This window comes from Grammomys surdaster, unplaced genomic scaffold, assembly GCF_004785775.1.
Source record: "Grammomys surdaster isolate TR1022 unplaced genomic scaffold, NIH_TR_1.0 125849, whole genome shotgun sequence".
Classification (NCBI taxonomy): domain Eukaryota; kingdom Metazoa; phylum Chordata; class Mammalia; order Rodentia; family Muridae; genus Grammomys; species Grammomys surdaster.
In genome coordinates this window covers 2343057-2361886 of record NW_021620675.1, presented here as the reverse complement: position 1 = coordinate 2361886, position 18830 = coordinate 2343057, and the positions used below count along the sequence as shown (strand labels likewise).

The 18830-nt window shown below is 53.2% G+C and overlaps 1 protein-coding gene across 3 annotated transcripts; it reads left to right on the top strand.

Annotated features, from left to right (window-relative positions):
- Nucleotides 1-3985: 3985 nt before the first annotated feature.
- Sema6c (semaphorin 6C) lies at nucleotides 3986-17862 on the top strand. Of its 3 annotated transcripts, XM_028789652.1 has the most exons (20): nucleotides 4095-4288; nucleotides 6201-6249; nucleotides 7910-8077; nucleotides 10741-10855; nucleotides 11147-11210; nucleotides 11359-11415; nucleotides 11730-11831; nucleotides 12025-12115; nucleotides 12312-12431; nucleotides 12541-12629; nucleotides 12934-13151; nucleotides 13404-13535; nucleotides 13799-13951; nucleotides 14132-14305; nucleotides 14556-14702; nucleotides 14985-15062; nucleotides 15146-15201; nucleotides 15368-15412; nucleotides 15619-15714; nucleotides 16083-17862. In XM_028789652.1, the coding sequence occupies exons 3-20, from the start codon at nucleotides 7963-7965 to the stop codon at nucleotides 17111-17113; spliced, it is 2883 nt and encodes a 960-aa protein (XP_028645485.1). In that variant the 5' UTR covers nucleotides 4095-4288; nucleotides 6201-6249; nucleotides 7910-7962; the 3' UTR covers nucleotides 17114-17862. The 3 variants fall into 3 exon arrangements, with proteins under 3 accessions (XP_028645486.1, XP_028645487.1, XP_028645485.1); XM_028789653.1 differs by lacking the exon at nucleotides 6201-6249 and having other exon boundaries at nucleotides 3986-4288; nucleotides 11359-11461; XM_028789654.1 differs by lacking the exon at nucleotides 15619-15714 and having other exon boundaries at nucleotides 3986-4288; nucleotides 11359-11461.
- Nucleotides 17863-18830: the final 968 nt, after the last annotated feature.

Here is an 18830-nt window from a genome sequence, read left to right as displayed (position 1 = left end):
GAACATTTTCTCCTTTCTTCAGGCAGACTCCCATCAAAGTTCTCGACTCTCAAGATAAACTATCTATAACAGGCTGGAAATAAAAGTCAGTGTTAGAATGTTTACTTAGCATATCATCAAGGCCTTGGGTTTCTTTCTCCCGCACTGAAAAAAAAGTAATTAAAACGTATCCATTATCTTCTCTTGGAAACTCCAAGACCCGCGCAAGTTGGCCTTGAACCCCTTTGCTGGACCCCGCCTGCAGACCAGGAGTTCCACATAGCTTTGTCATAATTAGCTTTTGGGCTCTTCTCTCTTCTCTTCTTCTCTCGGCCATTTTTCCCGTTTCTCTCCCCTGCTCTCCGCTCTAAATAAACCCCCTCCCGTGGAAAAAACAATTAGCTTTTGGGATGTTGTCTTTGAAAACTTTTTGAAATTTATTCAGATTTTAAAAAATATTATGTGTATGAGTGTTTTTATTTTGATTTGTTGAACCTTATTCACTTATTTTGAGATGGGCTTCATCACCTCTCTATGTAATCCTTGATATCCTGGACCTCACGTAGACTAGGCTGGACTTAAACTCACAGAGATCCTCCTGCCTCTGCCTCCCAGTGTTGGGATTCAAGGTGTGTGTCACCACACTCTCTATGTAAAGGTGTTTTGCCTGCATGTATGTCTGATGCCCAAAGAGATGAGAAGAAGGTGTTGAATCCCCTGTAACTGGTGTTATGGATAGTTATCAACCACCATATGGGTACCAGGACCTGAACCTGGGTCCTCTGAAAGAACAAGCGGCCCTGGCCTTCCTCTTTAATCCTTAGTAAAATGTAGGTCATGTTTTTACTCAAATAGATAGTGAGAGATAATCCTGAGCCTCTGATCTTCCTGCCTCTACTTAATAACTGCCGGGAAACAGTATAGGCTGACACCAACACCAGGGTTACATGTATCAGGGATTGAACCCAGGGCTTTGTGTAAGCATCCTACCAACTGAGCCACATCCCCCAACCATGGTGGGCATTGTCTTTCTTGTAGAATGTTTTATCACATCTGGGCATGGTGGTACCTGATTTTAATCCCAGCTGTTGGTATTGCTTTTGATTTTTTTTTTGTAATTTATTTAGATTTTTAAAAATGTTGTGTGTACATAACAGAATGAGTTCTAGGACAGCCAGAGCTACACAGAGGAATCCTGTCTCAACTCTTCCTGCACTCAAAAAAGTTTTAGTGTTGCCAGGCGGTGGTGGTGCACGCCTTTAATAACAGCACTTGGGAGGCAGAAGCAGATGGATTTCTGAGTTCGAGGCCAGCCTGGTCTACAGAGTGAGTTCCAGGACAGCCAGGGCTATACAGAGAAACCCTGTCTTGAAAAAACAACAACAAAAAAAGTTTTAGTGTGTGTGCACGTGTGTGCACACACATGTGGACGTGGTGAATGTGATGTAGCACATTCATGTCAGTCAGAGCTCAGCCTGTGGGCGCTGATTCTTTCACTTTGTGGATCCCAGCGACTGAACTCAGTTTGTAAGGCTTGGTAGCAGATGCCTTTACCTACTGAGCCACCTCTCCAACCATGACAATCATATTTCTATTTTTTAAAAAAATATTTATTTATTTTATGTATATGAGTACATTGTCGCTGTCTTCAGACACACCAGAAGAGGGCACCAGATTCCATTACAGATGGTTGTTAGCCACCATGTAGTTGCTGGGAATTGAACTCAGGACCTCTGGAAGAGCAGTTCATGCTCTTAACCACTGAGCCATCTCTCTAGCCTGACAACCACATTTCTAAATGTGGGATAATAAACCACAGTAAATTGTGCTTGAGTTGTTTAATATGTATTGCATTAAATTGAGGTTTGATCTTTCTTAAAACTTTAAGTAATTATGTTTTAACCCATATATATTAATCTATCCAGTAAGTTCATATTTGAATGAATATCTAAAGTCCCATGCTAGAAGCTAGGGAACTTTTAAACATCTACATGTTATGTATCTTTCTCCTAAAACTTCCTTACAACCTTTAGAACATTCTCTCTCTCTCTCTCTCTCTCTCTCTCTCTCTCTCTCTCTCTCTCTCTCTCTCAAGGCAGGATTTCTCTGTGTAGCCCTGGCTGTCCTGGTACTCTTCAACGTAGACCAGACTGGCCTTAAACTCAGAGATCGGCTGTCTCTGCCTCCCAAGTGCTGGGATTAAAGGCATAAGCCACAATGCCTGCCATAGTTGTTATTTTTTAATTTAGGTTTGAGTTATCATCATTGTAGCTTATGTGTGTGAGGTGTGGAGGTCCAAGACAATTTCTGAGAGTTGGTTCTATCCTTCCACCATGGTTTCTGGGCACTAATCTTCGGCCCATAAGCTTTTGAACCAAGTGCTTTCACTCATTTAGCCTTTTTTTTTTTTTTTTTGCTGGTCTATGTTCCCTAATTTTACTGTCTGCTAAATCACTTTGGCTCCAGGATCCTTCAGCAGTTAATCATGTGTGGGTATTATTCCTTTCTCATTCTGTTTATCTCATTGCTTCCTCTGCCCTAAGTCTAGGAGAGTGTGTGTCCTAAGTCTAGGAGTGTGTCTTGTCTCTCACTGTCCATTTCTGTGTGTGAATCTTATTGCAGGACACAGTTTGTGTGGCCATGTATTTATTTTATTCAGATCTCCCCATTCAGTTAAGGCTGGTGTAGAAAATGGTAACTCAACATTTTTTTCCTCTAGTCCAGAGACCGAGCCGTGGGTAGAAGTACCCACTCAGACAACACCATCTTAGAATGTCAATGTCTCCTGGCCACCTACATTCCAGGGAATTTTGAAAATACCCTTTGTCCCAGCCCCACGCAAGGAAAAATCTTTGCAGGCAACACCAAGGTGGAAGCGAAGCAGTACTGTCTGAAGTGGCCTTCTTCCTCTTCACTGACATTCCCCAAATGAAAGGCCCTTTATTGGGGTTCCTCGGCCTTGGGGACAAGGAGCAGTTTTGCCGTTTGGAGGGACATTCAATAGCCTTTTGAGGCCGGGCAGTGGTGGCGCACGCCTTTAATCCCAGCACTTGGGAGGCAGAGGCAGGCGGATTTCTGAGTTCGAGGCCAGCCTGGTCTACAGAGTGAGTTCCAGGACAGCCAGGGCTATACAGAGAAACCCTGTCTCGAAAAACCAAAAAAAAAAAAAAAAAAAGAGCCTTTTGAGGAAGTAGGACACTCTAATCTTGTATCCTTGTATCTATGGGGTCAGGGTAGCTGTTCACTCTCTCCCTTTGATATCTCTTGTATTTCTCTGAATCATTTTGTCTTGGTCTCCACCTGGCTTTGAGCTTTAGCCCTCCTACCTGTCCTCTTTGTCAACCATCTGTCTCCTGACAGCCAGCGTCTAGCTTTCAGACTTCTTAGTTCCTGGCATGGTGGCTCAGGGCTGACCTGTTCAGACTGTAGAGATCGGTGAGAAGATGATGGGCGCAATTGATAAGCCAGAGGATACTTTCGTTTCTCAGGCCTCCTAAACTACATTCAGGCCTTCTTATTGGGGTCAGGATAAACGCGAACCAGAGAAAGCACACGGGGATGCAGAAGAGATGCAGGCAGAAGCTTAGGAAGAAGAATGCAGAGGGACAAGGCGGGAGACTCCCTAGAGAGCAGGGTCGCCTAAGTCGCTAATGGAAGTGAGGGAGGATCGCGCAGGCTCTGACAGCCGAGCCCAGCCGAGGCCCCCTGGTTTCCTGTTTCTCTTCTTGGGCTGTCTTCCTTCCTGCTTGTGACACTTCTGTCCGAGGCCTCTTCTCTACTAGCCTGTGTGTGTGTGCGTATGTCTTATGTCCTCGTTTCAGAGACTGTCCGTGGGTCTTTCCATAACGCGCCTGACTCTGGTCTCAGGCTTACCCTCTGGGTTTAGCTCTGGGTGGACGGTGCGCTCGACGGCCCTCCTTCCTGTAGTATTATTGGTGGAGAGGTGGCGAGAAGGCGGTGTCTATCCCGCCGCTTAGTATCCCATTGGGCGACGGGACCGAGAGGCGGGCCGGAGGCGGGCCCATCTGGGAGGCGGGCGGGGCTGCTGGGGCCGAGCCCAGAGCTCCGGGCGGTCGCATTGTTTTCCTCCGCCGATCTACGGCGGGAATAGGGACTCCTACTCCGACCCAAGACTCGGGTAACCCGACAGTGCCCTGGATCCTAAATCTAAGCACGATTCAGACGGGACGCTCGTCGCATCTTGCTGGAGCCCCAACCATGGATTGCGAACTCTGCGCGGCTCGGAGCTAGCGGCCGCCTGCTGCTCCCTGGACCTTGCTGACCCGGATCTCGGAGCAAGTACATAGGGGTAGGGATGTAGCTGCAGGGAGGGACAGGAGCGCCGCAAGAGGGGTGAAGCTTCTTAGTGTCACAGGGACCCGAGTGGGTCCAGCGCGCCTAGTGCCTGGCAGAGTTAGGGTGCGTGGAGGAGGAGGGGACCGTGGCCGAGCCCAGCTGCACTGATGGGCGCAGGGTGTAGCTTCTTTTCTGACTGGTCGTAGTCTCGTCCCGCAAGATTGGGGGTCATGGAAGGGGTATTTTTTTTTTTTGAGGCGCACACAATGCAGAGGGTAGTAAGCCCAGCACCTTGCCTCTTCCTCGGGAAACTGAGGCTTCAAGACCTGTGGAGAAGTAGACCTCGATGCCCCTGCGGGGACTGGAAGGGGGACAAGTCATTCTGGACTTCGGTGTCGGGGTTGCTTCTTCGTCCTTGTGCGGGCTGGTGTCTGAGTACTCCTAGGGGGAGGGGTCGGCTTGGGCAAAGAGTCCAGGAGCGGGGCCAGGGAGAAGCATCGTTCCCCGCGCCCACCTCTACGCTTCACCTCATTCCGCCCAGGGCTTTGTTAGACTGGTCTCCCACGGAGGAGAACAGGCCTGGCGACAGCATCCTAGCTCACCTACTCGCTCCGCGCGGGCCTAGGGCCGGCCCTCGGCTGTTCCAGCCTCTAGCCCTGTTTCCCTAGTCTGGGAGACCCGCCTCCGTTCCCCAAACCCAGATCTCATTCCCACTTGATCTGCGCCTGCAGGCCCCTCCAGCCCCTCCTCCCGTTAACGTGGCTCTGGGACCCGGTCCCGGCCCAGACGCTGCTACCCGCCCCTCCTCGGAGCCCCGGATCCAGTGAGGGGGAGACACGTCGAGCCCCTGGCCCCAGGCCCATCTCACGCTAAGCTCACGCGAAGCTCCAGACACCTGGTTTATACACGTTGGGGGTGGGTGGGAGGGAGGGTAAGTACAAAGCCTGGGACTGAGAGCGAAGGATAGGGTAAAAGGATTTAGAGATTCAGTGCACCCCCTGAGCCTCCTGAGGAAGGTGGGCAGGGGTGGGCAACCATGTCTATGGCTTCCTGCTATTGTCCCCGGCCAGCCTCCCTATTCCTTCCCCTGCTCCTCTAGACACCGGCTGTGACCTCGGCCACTCCCCAAAGGTGGCTGTCTGGCTAAAAGGAAAGAAGGGGGCTGGCTGTTTCATCTTTCTATCAAGGAGGGTGGGAGGGGGGACCTAAAAGGAGAAAGAATGGCCAGGTCTCTCCTTGGGATTTCTCCAGGTCACAGCATGCCTATCCCCAGGCCAGGGATTGGATGGGAGCCACCCAGATGTTGCTCCCCAAACAGCTATGAGAAGCCCTCTTAAAGATGTATCATACTCGAGTCTAGTGGGCCAAGGAAAAGGCCAACCAAGTGTTTTTAGAGGCTGGACTAACCTAGCTGAAAGTGAGCATGTGTTGGGGGTCCTTAGTGTGAGAGATTAGGTAGGAGGGGAGCAGTGTTTGCTCTCTGAGGAAATAAGGGGATGGGGGTACTTGCTATCAGAGCATTTTGCTTGGAAATGAAGAGCATGCAAATTAGATGCAAATTAGCCTCTATTGTCCCTAGCTAGGGAGCTTTTGCAGGAAGGCTGTTGGAGTCTGTAGGTTTTAACATGGGAGTGGTCATCAGGCCCCACAACTCCCAGACAACCTTTTCCCCAAGACTAGTCCTGCAGTTCTAGGAGTTTCTGGCTAAAGGCCAAAAGCTACCCTCATATCTTCCGGTGCGAAGCCGCCCTCATTTTGTAACGAAACAAAATACACTCCCCCCTTAGCATCTCCCCGATACTGGCTGCTCCCCGATACTGGCTTCAGTAGCTTTTCCCAGTATTTGCACACTTACTTTTAAAGGATGTGGTAAGGGAGATGTGATTTAGTCTTTTCCCTTCTTCTTTTGTCCCTTCCTCCCTTAGATCAGAGGGCTCCTATCCCTCTCCACCCCCACAAGACCCACCACCCCAGGTAAGGAAAAGACACAGGGGATAGAGACAGGCTCTGATAGGGGCCAGGAAGAGGGTCTGGCTGTTCTCTCCACTTGCCAGAGACCAAAGTTGTTCCCAGGGTGAAGATAGCAGTTGCCTAGGGCAACTTGAGGGCAGGTAGGAGAGCATAGGAGACAAGCTGTGTCCCTTTCTCTTCTGGGAGTACTAGCATCCGGAAACATGGGTTGGGGGAGGGTGGAAGACTTGGCCTTTCAAGGGAGGGGTCCTTAGGTAGCTAAGTGCTCTGCCTCTGGGGAAGAGGGGGTCATCATTAGGTATTTCTACCCTGCCTCTTCCTCCAGCTCTCTTGGGGCCCCACCTGACGTCAGCCTCCCCACCAGTGACGCTAGATTGGGCTTGGGTGGACACTTGGGTCCTGGCTTCAAGAGTCAGATTATTGGAGAGATGGAAGGGGCTTGCCCTGTAAGCCCAGAGTTTCTTCTTGAGAAGACTTGGAATGGACAACTAAGGCTTGTTGTGATCTGTCACAAAAGAAAGGACTCCTAGCTCCCTGACCTGATTCATGGAGCCTCTTCAGCCCCTCACTTCAATTTCGAGGGAAGGCAGGAAGCTGGTATGCATCTCCCACAGCGGGTCTAGTCAGGGCCAGCTGGCTGGGGGAGGCTGCTGGGTGGGAAGGAGACCTGTCTCACCGTTCCTTTCTCCATATCCATCTTTTCTTGGACTTTGGGCTACAATTGCCTGTCATTGAATTATTTATATTTCAATTTCAGAGGCAGCCTGATGAGGGAAGAAGGGGAAAGCGGGGCACGTTCAGCCATTTCTTCTCACCCGTCCTTTCTATCCTTCACTCAGCATAGGGGGTGGGTCTGCTCTTCTCCCCACGTTGGGAACATACGTTGGTTCTTAGGAGCCAGGGAGGCAACAGGGGGCTCCAGGCTGGGAGGGGGCCCAGTGGTCGAGGAGACAGCTGCAGCCAGAGCTATATTTAGCCTCTGATCTGGCTTTGATGCAGAATCATTTTTGGCTAAGACAGCCCCTCCATACACACCCCACTCCCCTCCTGCTCAGCTTCTCCCTCAGCAATGGGAACGGCCCCTGAAGTATGAGCTTAGGCTGGGTCAGTGACCCCCAGGCTGTTTGTCCCTCTCCTTCTGTTCTTTCTCAGCCTTAGACAGGACCATGGCTGCGGCACAGCTGCCTTTGCCTGGGCGCAGTGCCTACATTACTCCCAGGGCACTGTGGGGGTCTGTGAGGGGAGGGGAGAGCAGACTTGGTGCCCTCTTCCTCCTCCTAGTGCCAAGGAGTCACTATTTATAATTTTAAGGCTTCAGTGTCTAATTATAGCTGAGAAGGGGTTAGCACAAGGGGGGCCAGGAGGTGTCACCTACTGAATGTCCCAGACCTAGGCAGGAGAGAGGAGGAAAGGCTGGGAGGGGCAGAGGATTTGTTCTGTCCTTACCTGGGGTCACACCAGCAGGCAGCACACCAACCAGTTTGGGCCAGTTGGAGAGGGAAGGGCCTTGAGTGACAGTGACAGCTGGCTGGGAGTGAGGCAGAGATGGCTCTTTGCCCCACCCCACAGGGTCTTCTGGGGATAGACCTGGGGAGGAGTCTGCCTGCAAGAAGGGTTGAAAGAACTTAGTCCCTTCCCCCACTTTTCTGTCTCCCCATTTCAGGGCCAGCATATGGGTGAGGGGGTACCCCTGGGGCTTGAGCTGCCCCTCACAGGATGCCCCGTGCCCCCCACTCCATGCCCTTGCTGCTGCTGTTGTTGCTGTCACTCCCCCAAGCCCAGGCTGCCTTTCCCCAGGACCCCATCCCTCTGTTGACCTCTAACCTACAAGGTGAGTGCCCCCCACTTTACCCTCTGGGGGGGGGGATGCAAGAACGAGAGAGACCTCTATGTCAGAGGAGGCAAGGAGTCGGGATGTTCCCAGTCTTAAGGAAGCTAAGAGAATGGCCAAGCAGAGGGAACAAACAGGTGGAATGAGCTGGAACCGCACGTTTCTCGTCCTTTGTTTCTTCACTCAGATGTAGTGTTGCTAGGCGGCTAAAAATGTGACCTCTAGCTGAACGTGATGGTGCATGCTCACAGTCCCAGCACTTGGGAGTCTGAGGGAGGAAAATTGCTACAAGTCTGAGGACAGCTTGAGTTCTGTAGTGAGTTCCAGGCCAGTTGAGATTACATAGCAAGACCCTGTCTCAGTAGACAGACAAAAGGAATGCAAGGTCTTCGTCAGACCAAACCATAGCAGGTATGAACCCCTGCTCAGCTGCTCAGTTGCTGTGCGACCTTGGTTAATGTTGTCTAACCTTTCTTAGCCTCAGTTTCCACGTCGGTAAAAGGAAGAGAATAATCATAGTGTTGTATCTCATGCTGTTACTCAGAGATAAAGTGAGGTGACAGATACAACACAAATGAGGCACAGTCCTGAGAACACTGCCTGGCCCAAATTATGTTTGTGTGTTATTCTTAGCTACAGAGTGAAGTCCTGCGCCAGGCCAGTGCTTCCCAACACCTTTACTTCTCCTCTGCCCACCAGAGAGCCTACGTCTCACTATGACAGAAACCATAAACCCACCCTTTCAGGGAAAAACTCTCATCTGTTCGGGCCTGTGTTAGAGATGTTGGATTTAGATTCATTTCGGTTGAACTACTAGGAGTGACTGTTGGGGGACAGATGAGACTAGCATACGCTACATCTGATGCACTTCTCAGTACTCTGCATTACATCATCTGTGAATCCTGGGTTCCCCATAAACACCAGTACCTGAAGCCTTTATGCCCAGACCAGGTGGACAGTGGAGTTGGTCACAACGGCGAAGTGTTGAGAAGTCTTGAGGGAGACTGGAAGAGGGGTAGGAGAAGCAGATGCTTCAATTATGTACGAGTGTGTGTGTAGGAGCTGTTGTGTGACAAAACTTTTCCTGGGGAGACAGAACACGTCTACTGAACCCAGATAGGGAGGCCAAAGTATGAATATCACCAAAGCCCACCTTGGTGAACCAGTAAGTTTTCCTGGGGATACTTACAGGAATATGGGTGAGGGGTTCTTTACAGGAGCAGAAATGACAGCTGCACCACCAGATCCCACTCCAGCATGGGCGACAGCTCACAGCAGCTGGGAACTGGGAGCACACTGTACAGGCTGCAGGCAGCTCACCTCCTGGAGAGTCCTTTCCAGGTGCCTGCCTCAGTTGGTCTATTCCAGGCAGAAAGTCTTCTTTGCTGTTCAGCTTCCCTTCCTCCGAGGGGGGACTCTGAGTTTTTATTGTTAACTCTGGTAGGGAGGGGCCTATTGAATCTGGTCAGTTTCAGGGAGTTCTTTTTTTTTTTTTTAAAAGATTTATTTATTTATTATATATGAATACACTGTAGCTGTCTTCAGACACACCAGAAGAGGGCATCAGATCTCATTACAGATGGTTGTGAGCCACCATGTGGTTGCTGGGATTTGAACTCAGGACCTCTGGAAGTGCAGTCAGTGCTCTTAACCACTGAGCCATCTCTCCAGCCCTCAGGGAGTTCTTGAAGCTGGTTTTTTAGTTATTTACCTCCCTGCTTATGGAGCCGGCCTGCAGAATGGCATGTTTTAATCTCAAGAACAGAGGAGGCGGGTCACATGGAGTTGGAGCTAGAGGTGGTTGTGAGGCGCCTGGTGTGGGTGCTGGGAATCAAACTCTGGACCTCTGGGAGAACAGTGGCTGCCCTTAACCACTAAGCCATCTCCAGCCCCTTGAAAGGCACTTTCTAATACAATGGTGGTCCTAAAAAGGGACTTGGCTCAACTCTGGAGTCAGACAGACCCTGCTGCCTGCGTGGTAGTCACGTAAATCCCTCAGTGCACTAAGCCTTGAAATGGGGCCACGGTGAGCTCCTGCCTATACGGTTAATGTGTTAAGGAAGGTAACTCATTCAGATAACTCACACAGTACCTGAGGACAATTAATGCTGTTGGTGGTAGGTTTTTTTTTTATTGTTGTTGTTGTTTGTTTAAGAGTTTTTATTTGGGGGGAGTGCACATGCCATGGTATATGAGTGGAGAATAAAAGATTTCTTGGGAATTTGTTGTCTGCTTCCACTCTGTGAACTTCTTAATCAGCCTTGGCTGCATGTATCCAAGTATTTCTAACCTCAGAGCCATTTCCATGTCCTCTTTTCTCTTTCTTTCTTTCTTTCTTTCTTTCTTTCTTTCTTTCTTTCTTTCTTCCTTCCTTCCTTCCTTCCTTCCTTCCTTCCTTCCTTCCTTTCTTTTTCTTTTTCTTTTTCTTTTTCTTTTTTTTCTTTTTTTTTTTTGAGATAGGATCTTGCTATGTAACCAAGGCTGGCCTTCAAATCTCAGCAGTCCCCCTGCCTCAGCCTCCCCCAGTGCTGGTGTGCACCACTATGCCTAGCTACTGGTACTGTTTTAGTAGATTTTGGGCCTCTCTTTGTGGCTGGGTTCCATTTGGTAGGAAGTGTGTATTATCTCAGCTGCCATTCTGAGTATGCCACTGTACCCTCCAGGTACCTCTCCATCATCCTGGTTCCGGGGCCTGGAGGATGATGCTGTGGCTGTGGAACTTGGGCTGGACTTTCAGCGATTCCTGACCTTGAACCGGACCTTACTTGTGGCTGCCCGGTAAAATGGCCGAGGCACCATTGTGGGGCAGACATGCATGCTCCGGGGCAGACATGGGACCTGCATGGCCACTGCAGCATCTTGCAGGGGACACATGCAGGTGCACAAGCCATGGGACATGGACATGCTTGGACCCAGAGAACAAATGCCAAGGCGTGGAGTAAGGGGGAGGCTAGGGAGCAGGAACTCTGTGTGGCTTGGCCCTGAGCTGGTGAACATGGGTAAGGAGGGACTAAGGAGCTCAGGCAGGGTGCCTCTGCTCAGCTCTGATCCCTCCTTACTACCCTTCAGGGATCACGTTTTCTCCTTCGATCTTCAAGCCCAAGAAGAAGGGGAGGGGCTGGTGCCCAACAAGGTGAGGGGCTGTATGCGAGGAGGTGCAGGCAGGGAGTCAAGCTGGGAAAGGTGTAACGGGGGTCCTGGGGGCTGAAAAAAGCACCTAGAAAGGAGTCCTAATGTGAGGAGGGGTCCAGGTGGCCATATGGCCTCTCTTCTTCCTGCAGTTTCTGACATGGAGGAGCCAAGATATGGAGAATTGTGCTGTCCGGGGAAAGCTGACGGTGAGGAGTGGAGTGTAATTGGAGGGAAGGCGAGGACTGCCTTCAGGTAGTGCGCCGCCATGACTATTTCTTACTCCCTTTCCATCCCAGCCCAGACAAAGGGAATTCATCCTTTTTAGTTCCCTTTACATATCCCAGGAAAAAGAAAAGCGAGGCTCTGAGAGACCAGAGGGCTTGCTGAAAGCTCAGGGCCAGTCAATAGCTTGAGCCTTAGCCACCTTGCTCTGACTGGCTCAAGAGTAGTAGCCTTACTTCCTGTGACCCCTGACTTCAGTTCCATGCCTGTCACTGACCTAGAATTTTGGGTTCTCTAGGACGAATGCTACAACTACATCCGTGTTCTTGTTCCCTGGGACTCACAGACACTCCTTGCCTGTGGAACAAATTCCTTCAGCCCTATGTGCCGCAGCTATGGGGTACAGAGGAAGAGAACTGGGAGGAGAACCCAAAATAAGCTTTCAGTTTGATGGGAAGAGATGGGCGTGTGGGGATGAGACTGGGCATGCACGGGATGCAAGAGCGCAGAGGGGCTGGAGAGGAGGTGGGTGTGCACTGGAGGGCCAGACTCTAAGACCCCAAGGTTACAGGAATCTGCTTCCTTGTCCCCAGATAACATCTCTGCAGCAGGAGGGTGAGGAGCTGAGTGGGCAAGCTCGATGCCCCTTTGATGCCACACAGTCCACTGTGGCCATCTTTGCAGGTGTGCACCTGGGCATGTGAGGGGCAGGCACGTGGCTGGAGGGAGTTCTCTCCCACCTTGGTCTCTCCCCCGTGTCCCTGGGTGGAGGGTTGAGGTAGGGGCTGGGACCAGGCCTAGGTAGATGGATGGGTGCACCAGTAGGAGACAAGCTGCAGACCCTGAGCTTCCTGTGACTCCGCTCCCCTCATCTTTCCAGAGGGTAATCTGTACTCAGCCACAGCAGCAGATTTCCAGGCCAGTGATGCTGTAGTTTACAGAAGCCTTGGACCTCAGCCCCCACTCCGTTCTGCAAAGTACGACTCCAAGTGGCTTCGAGGTCAGTTATCGTGGAGGCTAGACTGCCTGGGGGGATGTGGTACACCAGGATTGTGTGGGCATGAGTCTCTGAGCAGGTATGGATGCCCTTTACTGTCACTCTGCCTTAGAGCCACACTTTGTCTACGCTTTGGAGCATGGAGAGCATGTCTACTTCTTCTTCCGAGAAGTCTCTGTGGAGGATGCCCGCCTGGGGAGGGTAAGGAGCTGGGCGCCAGGGATGGATTGATTGCTGGACAGTTCTGGGTCCTGAGGAAAGTTCTTGACCCTAATCTTGAAATCAGATTCCTTGGAATCTTGACTCCTCCCCACACAAGTTTGCATCTCCAGAGGGACCTTCTGCATCATTTCTTTTCTTTGCTGTGACCCTGATATTTGTCTCTTGGAGCTCTTCAGTCACACCATGCATTTCAACCAGCTGATGTGTGGCTCCATCTTCTCCCAGGTCAGTCACACCATGCATTTCAACCAGCTGATGTGTGGCTCCATCCATCTTCTCCCAGGTGCAGTTTTCCCGGGTAGCCCGGGTGTGTAAACGTGACATGGGTGGCTCACCTCGGGCCTTGGATCGCCACTGGACATCCTTCCTTAAGCTGAGGCTCAACTGCTCTGTCCCCGGGGACTCTACCTTCTATTTTGACGTCTTACAGTCCTTAACTGGGCCTGTGAACCTGCATGGCCGCTCTGCTCTCTTTGGGGTCTTCACTACTCAGACCAATAGGTTGGTACCAGTTGGATTATGTGATCTAGTACCGCCTGTCCCCCAGCATCCAAACTCCCTTTTAATGCCTACTAAGGAGGAAGCTCCAAGCAAGGCCAGTTTGCTGTCCTGGCCACCCATTACCCCAAGGCTGCCCCTCCCACTGTTCTCTGCCTATAACCTGCTGCACAAAGGGCAGCTATCACTTCTCACCTGGCAGGAGCTGTGCAGTCCCTGTCAACATCTACCTTGCATCTTTTCTGGCTCCCTCAGCATTCCTGGGTCTGCAGTCTGCGCCTTCTACCTAGATGATATTGAACGTGGCTTTGAGGGCAAGTTCAAGGAGCAGAGGAGTCTGGATGGGGCCTGGACTCCTGTGTCTGAGGACAAGGTCCCCTCTCCCAGGTACCCAGTATGGAGTGGCTTTTGGGGCAGAAGCAATTCCTGCTCTTAATGTTGGGTTGTACAGAGGTCACTGTGGCCCAAGCACAATCATGGGATGGATTAAGGAGCTGCAACAGGGGTGGGAAGAAATGGTGCAAGTGTGTCTGCTTGCAGGGGAGTAAAGGTAGTCAGCCATGTTTGAGAGCCCAGGGGTGGGGGGAAGGGACACATAGCTTAACATCAGTTCTCTGCCCTAAGGCTGCCCCTTCCCATGTGCCCACCAGGCCAGGGTCCTGTGCAGGTGTGGGTGCAGCTGCCTTGTTCTCCTCCTCTCAAGACCTACCCGATGATGTCCTGCTCTTCATCAAGGCACATCCACTGCTGGACCCTGCTGTGCCACCTGCCACCCATCAACCACTCCTCACTCTGACTAGCAGGTAATCACCGCCTCCTGCCCTAAGCCACTCCTGTCTTTCTCTCGTGTGGTCCATGAGGTGAATCACATTGCGGTGAGGACCTGTGAAGCAGTGAGAGTGGGAAGCAGGGCATCTGGGTGCTCCTGGAAATGCTCAGGCTTTACTCGACACATTGTTCTCACCTGAAGCCTATCACTCCAGGGCTTTACTGACCCAGGTAGCTGTGGACGGGATGGCTGGTCCCCACAGAAATACTACAGTCCTGTTTCTTGGCTCCAATGATGGGACAGTGCTGAAGGTGCTACCTCCAGGGGGACAGTCTCTGGGACCTGAGCCTATCATATTGGAAGAGATTGATGCCTACAGTCATGCCCGGTGAGTCCTTTGTGGGGGCAGGTGGGTGATGGGAAAGGGGGAATAGGTTGGGTACTCCAGTGTTGGCCCGGCAGGATTAGAGGCTTGAGGTAGGGAAAGAGACTTGGTGAGAAGACGCCACTGTTGGGTAGGCTCATCCCACGGGCTGTGCTCAGTTGTTTTGTGCGCCTTCTCCACCCATCACTTCTTCCTTCCCATCGACTCTTTTGGGGACAGATCCCCATTCTGATTGCTTATGGCATTAAATTAGGTGCAGTGGAAAGCGGTCAGCCCGAGCTGCGCGGCGAATCATAGGGCTGGAGCTGGACACTGAGGGTCACAGGCTTTTTGTGGCCTTTCCTGGATGTATTGTCTACCTCTCTCTCAGCCGCTGTGCCCGGCACGGAGCATGTCGGAGGTGAGAAGAGCCTAAGGTCAGATGTTGCCTGGCTACACTTCCTGGATTAGTAGGAGGTCCCCTGGGTTAGTAAAAAAAATCCCCAAGTCTTGAGGGTGGCGAGGAAATGGAGGAGAGGGTGGGGTACCTTGGGTAGTCTGAAGTAGGTAGACGCTGGGGTCTGGAGCAGATTGGTGTGGGTAGGATGGAAATATTGGTGGGGGCTCTTGTAAGCCAGGGTGAGTGGAGGGCAACGGTAAACGGAGGGAGGGTAGCAGCCTCACACAACCCAGTTTCTCGTAGGAGCTGCCTGGCTTCTCTGGACCCATACTGTGGATGGCATCGATTCAGAGGCTGCATGAATATCAGGGGACCTGGTGGGTAAGTGAGGAGCCCCTGGGTCTCCTGAGGAGAGTGCACAGCCAAGTGTAGAACCACAGTGAGCCACTTCCTTTTCCTTCTAGGACTGAGGTGGATCTGACTGGGAACCAGGAATCCATGGAGCATGGTGACTGCCAAGGTAAACACAAGGGACGGCTGCAGCCACAGCCAAAGTGCACATGACGATGACAGCTCCGGACAGCATCCCAGGCGTGGGCATTTGTCCATCTCAGCGTCTGTACCAGTTACCTCCCTCAGTTCTTCATGAAGCTTCCTCTTTCCCTCATTCTCACGCTCTCTCATAGATGGAGCGACCGGGAGTCAGTCTGGCCCTGGAGATTCTGCTTATGGTGAGTCTTCTGGCCTCACTGCCCCTGTTCCTTACTTAGCCCACATAACCAATCTGTCTGGGCTATAAGCAGACCAGCGCCTTGAACAGTCAGATGAGACACTGGAATTCTGGACTCTTGGGTTCCAAAGGGGGTGGGAGGTTCTTGGTGGTATCACGGGTGGAGAGCATACGTCTGACTGGCTCTGACCTGGTCTCTGTTACCAGTGCTTCTGGGTCCTGGCCCTTCCCCTGAGACCCCCAGTCCCCCCAGTGATGCCCACCCAGGGCCCCAGTCTTCCACTCTTGGAGCTCACACGCAGGGTAAGGGGGTCACCTGGGAGGGATAGTATTGCAGTGTGGAACTGCTGAGTCTCAGAGTTCTAAGCCGGGTACTGATTGGTGTTTGATGCCCACTAACACCTGTTTGGAACCTCCCTTCACCACAGCTGGACATCCCAGCCAGTGTCCTGCACGGGCAATTTGGCAGTTGTTCTTGGCATGGCTACAGGGGCTACAACCTACTGGGGAATACCCCAGACCAGTGCTCTAGCCTGTGTGTTTAGGGATCCTGAGACTGTGTGGAGTGAAGCTGAGAGGCAGCATGAAAACTTGCTGTTGGCCCCACCTGTGCCCGTTCTGTGCATCACCTACCCTAAAGCTGAGCCTCCTCCCTCCTTCTCGGTCGGCAGGCGTGCGCAGGGACCTTGCCCCAGCCTCAGCCTCCCGATCCATCCCCATCCCACTCCTCCTGGCCTGTGTGGCGGCGGCCTTCGCTTTGGGCGCCTCAGTCTCCGGCCTCTTGGTGTCCTGTGCTTGTCGTCGCGCGAACCGCCGTCGGAGCAAGGACATCGAGACCCCGGGGCTGCCGCGCCCCCTCTCCCTTCGCAGTCTGGCGCGGCTGCACGGTGGCGGTCCTGAGCCCCCGCCTCCCCCCAAGGATGGAGATGCAGCGCAAACGCCCCAGCTCTACACTACCTTCCTGCCTCCTCCTGAGGGCGGATCCCCACCGGAGCTGGCCTGCCTGCCCACCCCGGAGACCACGCCCGAGCTGCCGGTGAAGCACCTTCGTGCCTCCGGGGGTCCCTGGGAGTGGAACCAGAACGGCAACAACGCCTCGGAGGGCCCAGGCCGCCCGCGGGGCTGCAGCGCGGCGGGCGGGCCCGCACCGCGCGTGCTTGTGAGGCCACCGCCCCCTGGCTGCCCCGGGCAGGCGGTGGAGGTGACCACGTTGGAGGAACTGTTGCGCTACCTGCACGGCCCGCAGCCGCCCAGGAAGGGCAGCGAACCTCTCGCCTCCGCCCCGTTCACCTCGAGGCCGCCTGCCTCGGAGCCCGGCGCCGGCCTGTTCGTGGACTCCAGCCCGATGCCGAGGGATTGCGTGCCCCCGCTGAGGCTCGACGTGCCGCCCGACGGCAAGCGCGCGGCCCCGGGCGGGCGGCCTGCTCTCTCGGCCCCGGCTCCGCGCCTGGGCGTCGGCGGCAGCCGCAGATTGCCCTTCCCCACGCACCGGGCGCCCCCGGGGCTGCTCACGCGAGTCCCCTCGGGAGGCCCGGCCAGGTACTCCGGGGGGCCCGGGAGGCACCTCCTGTACCTGGGCCGACCCGACGGCCACCGCGGCCGCTCCCTTAAGAGGGTGGACATGAAGTCTCCGCTGTCGCCCAAGCCGCCCCTCGCCTCCCCGCCGCAGCCCGCCCCGCACGGCGGCCATTTTAACTTCTGACAGAAGCTGCTAGCGCCCGTCGAGGCGCTGGAGGCCTAGGCCTGCGGAGGCCGCCGGCCTTCCCGGACTCCGAGAGTCTACCGGGGCCCCCTCTCGCCTCGGTTTATTTATTGACTGTCTTTCCCCCTGTCCTTTGGCGAGGAGCTCGCCGCTCGGAGCGCCAGCATTTCAGGGGACCTGGCCGACTCCCACTCCCCGCTCCCTTCCAGCCACGCTGCCTTAAGTCGCCGCTCCGGACTCCCGCGGACTGGGCCCCGGGCGGGCCGGCCGGGGCTGGAGCCGCGCGCTGTGTACAGAGTCCTCGGGCCTCCTGGGGCCGGGACGTGCCTCCTCCTACTGTGTAGGAGCCCCCCGCTTCCCAATACAGCCGTGTCCTCTAGCCGCTGCCTGACTTTACTCGCGGTACAGGAAGGGAAGGAGGGCGGGGCAGCCCGGCCCTCTGGGTACCTGTGCTCCTGAATGTCGGCCTCCACTTCAGCTCGGCCCCCAAGTCTCTCCGGAGCAATTGGCTTGGCGGGTGTCCCACCGGGGTTAATCAGGAAAGGTTTCCTGAAGGAGGCAAGCAAAGACCTGGTGTGTGTGGGATGAGCCGGGGCCCAGGAGAGCAGCGGGTACTGATTGGGGGTGCTGGGGAAGGCGCTCAGCACGTTCTGGATAGAGGTCAGGCACCTTTCCACGGCCTACACTATGGGGTGGGAGAGGGAACTTCTGGAGAAATAAAACGAAGCTGCTGCGTGATTTGAATTTCACATCAGCAAATCTTGTCCTAGAGAGAGAGAACTTGACTTAGAAGAATTTAGGTTGCTTGAGCGGTAGGCTGCAAAGCAAAACAACAAAAGCCAGCAGAAGATGAGCCCTGTAACAGTCGAGGGTTTGTCCCAGCAGTTGGTTCCCTAAGGGACAGTTCCAGTCGCTTGCTATCCCGGGGCTAGAGCGACTAATGTGTGTCCATCGCGACGCTCCATGACTGGCTGAAGATAGCTGCACAGTATCCTGAGTATCAAAGGGAGGGATGACCCGGAACGCTTGTCTCACCCACCACCCTGACGCTAGGACCACTTAAAGCCTCTCGTGGGTGCTGGCAGCGCTGGAGGATTTGAGGGAATTTGGCAGGCGCGTGTCGACACTATCCGCTCTGCTCCAGCTCCAGGCCACTTCCCATTGGCGCCTCCTAGAGGTCCGACCAAGCCCTGCAGCTGAGTAAGCTGCCAGTTCTCTGGTTGCTTGAATATTCGGAGAACAATTTGGCCAATAGTTCCAAGTGTATTACTGTTTACCCCTTCATCTTTACCTTTGGGATGGTAACTGCCTTAAGTTTCCTTTCTCATCTGAAATAATAGGGTCGCGAGGCTCAAGTACTATAATGTGCAAATGCTTTGTGAAAGAGAAATCCTGAAACAGTTCCTTCCGTCTCACTAGTTTAGGCTGTGTATATCAACGTTTGTGATCAGCTTTTACTAGATACAGTTTCCCTTTGTATTATAAATTCGACTTAGAGATTTTTCCTCCTCAAGGTTTTTAACTCTTCGAATGTCTCCGAATGAAGTTCAATTAAGCTGATTGGCCAAGGATCCTTCAGAATTTAACATCTCTTAGCTTGGAGCTTTTTTGTCAGGTTCAGTTTATTCCTCCTTGGGGATCTTAAGCTATAGTGGGCTGTTGCTAGTGTCCTAAACAGTGCCGAGGTACAAGGAAGAGGGAATGTCTTTTTCAGTCA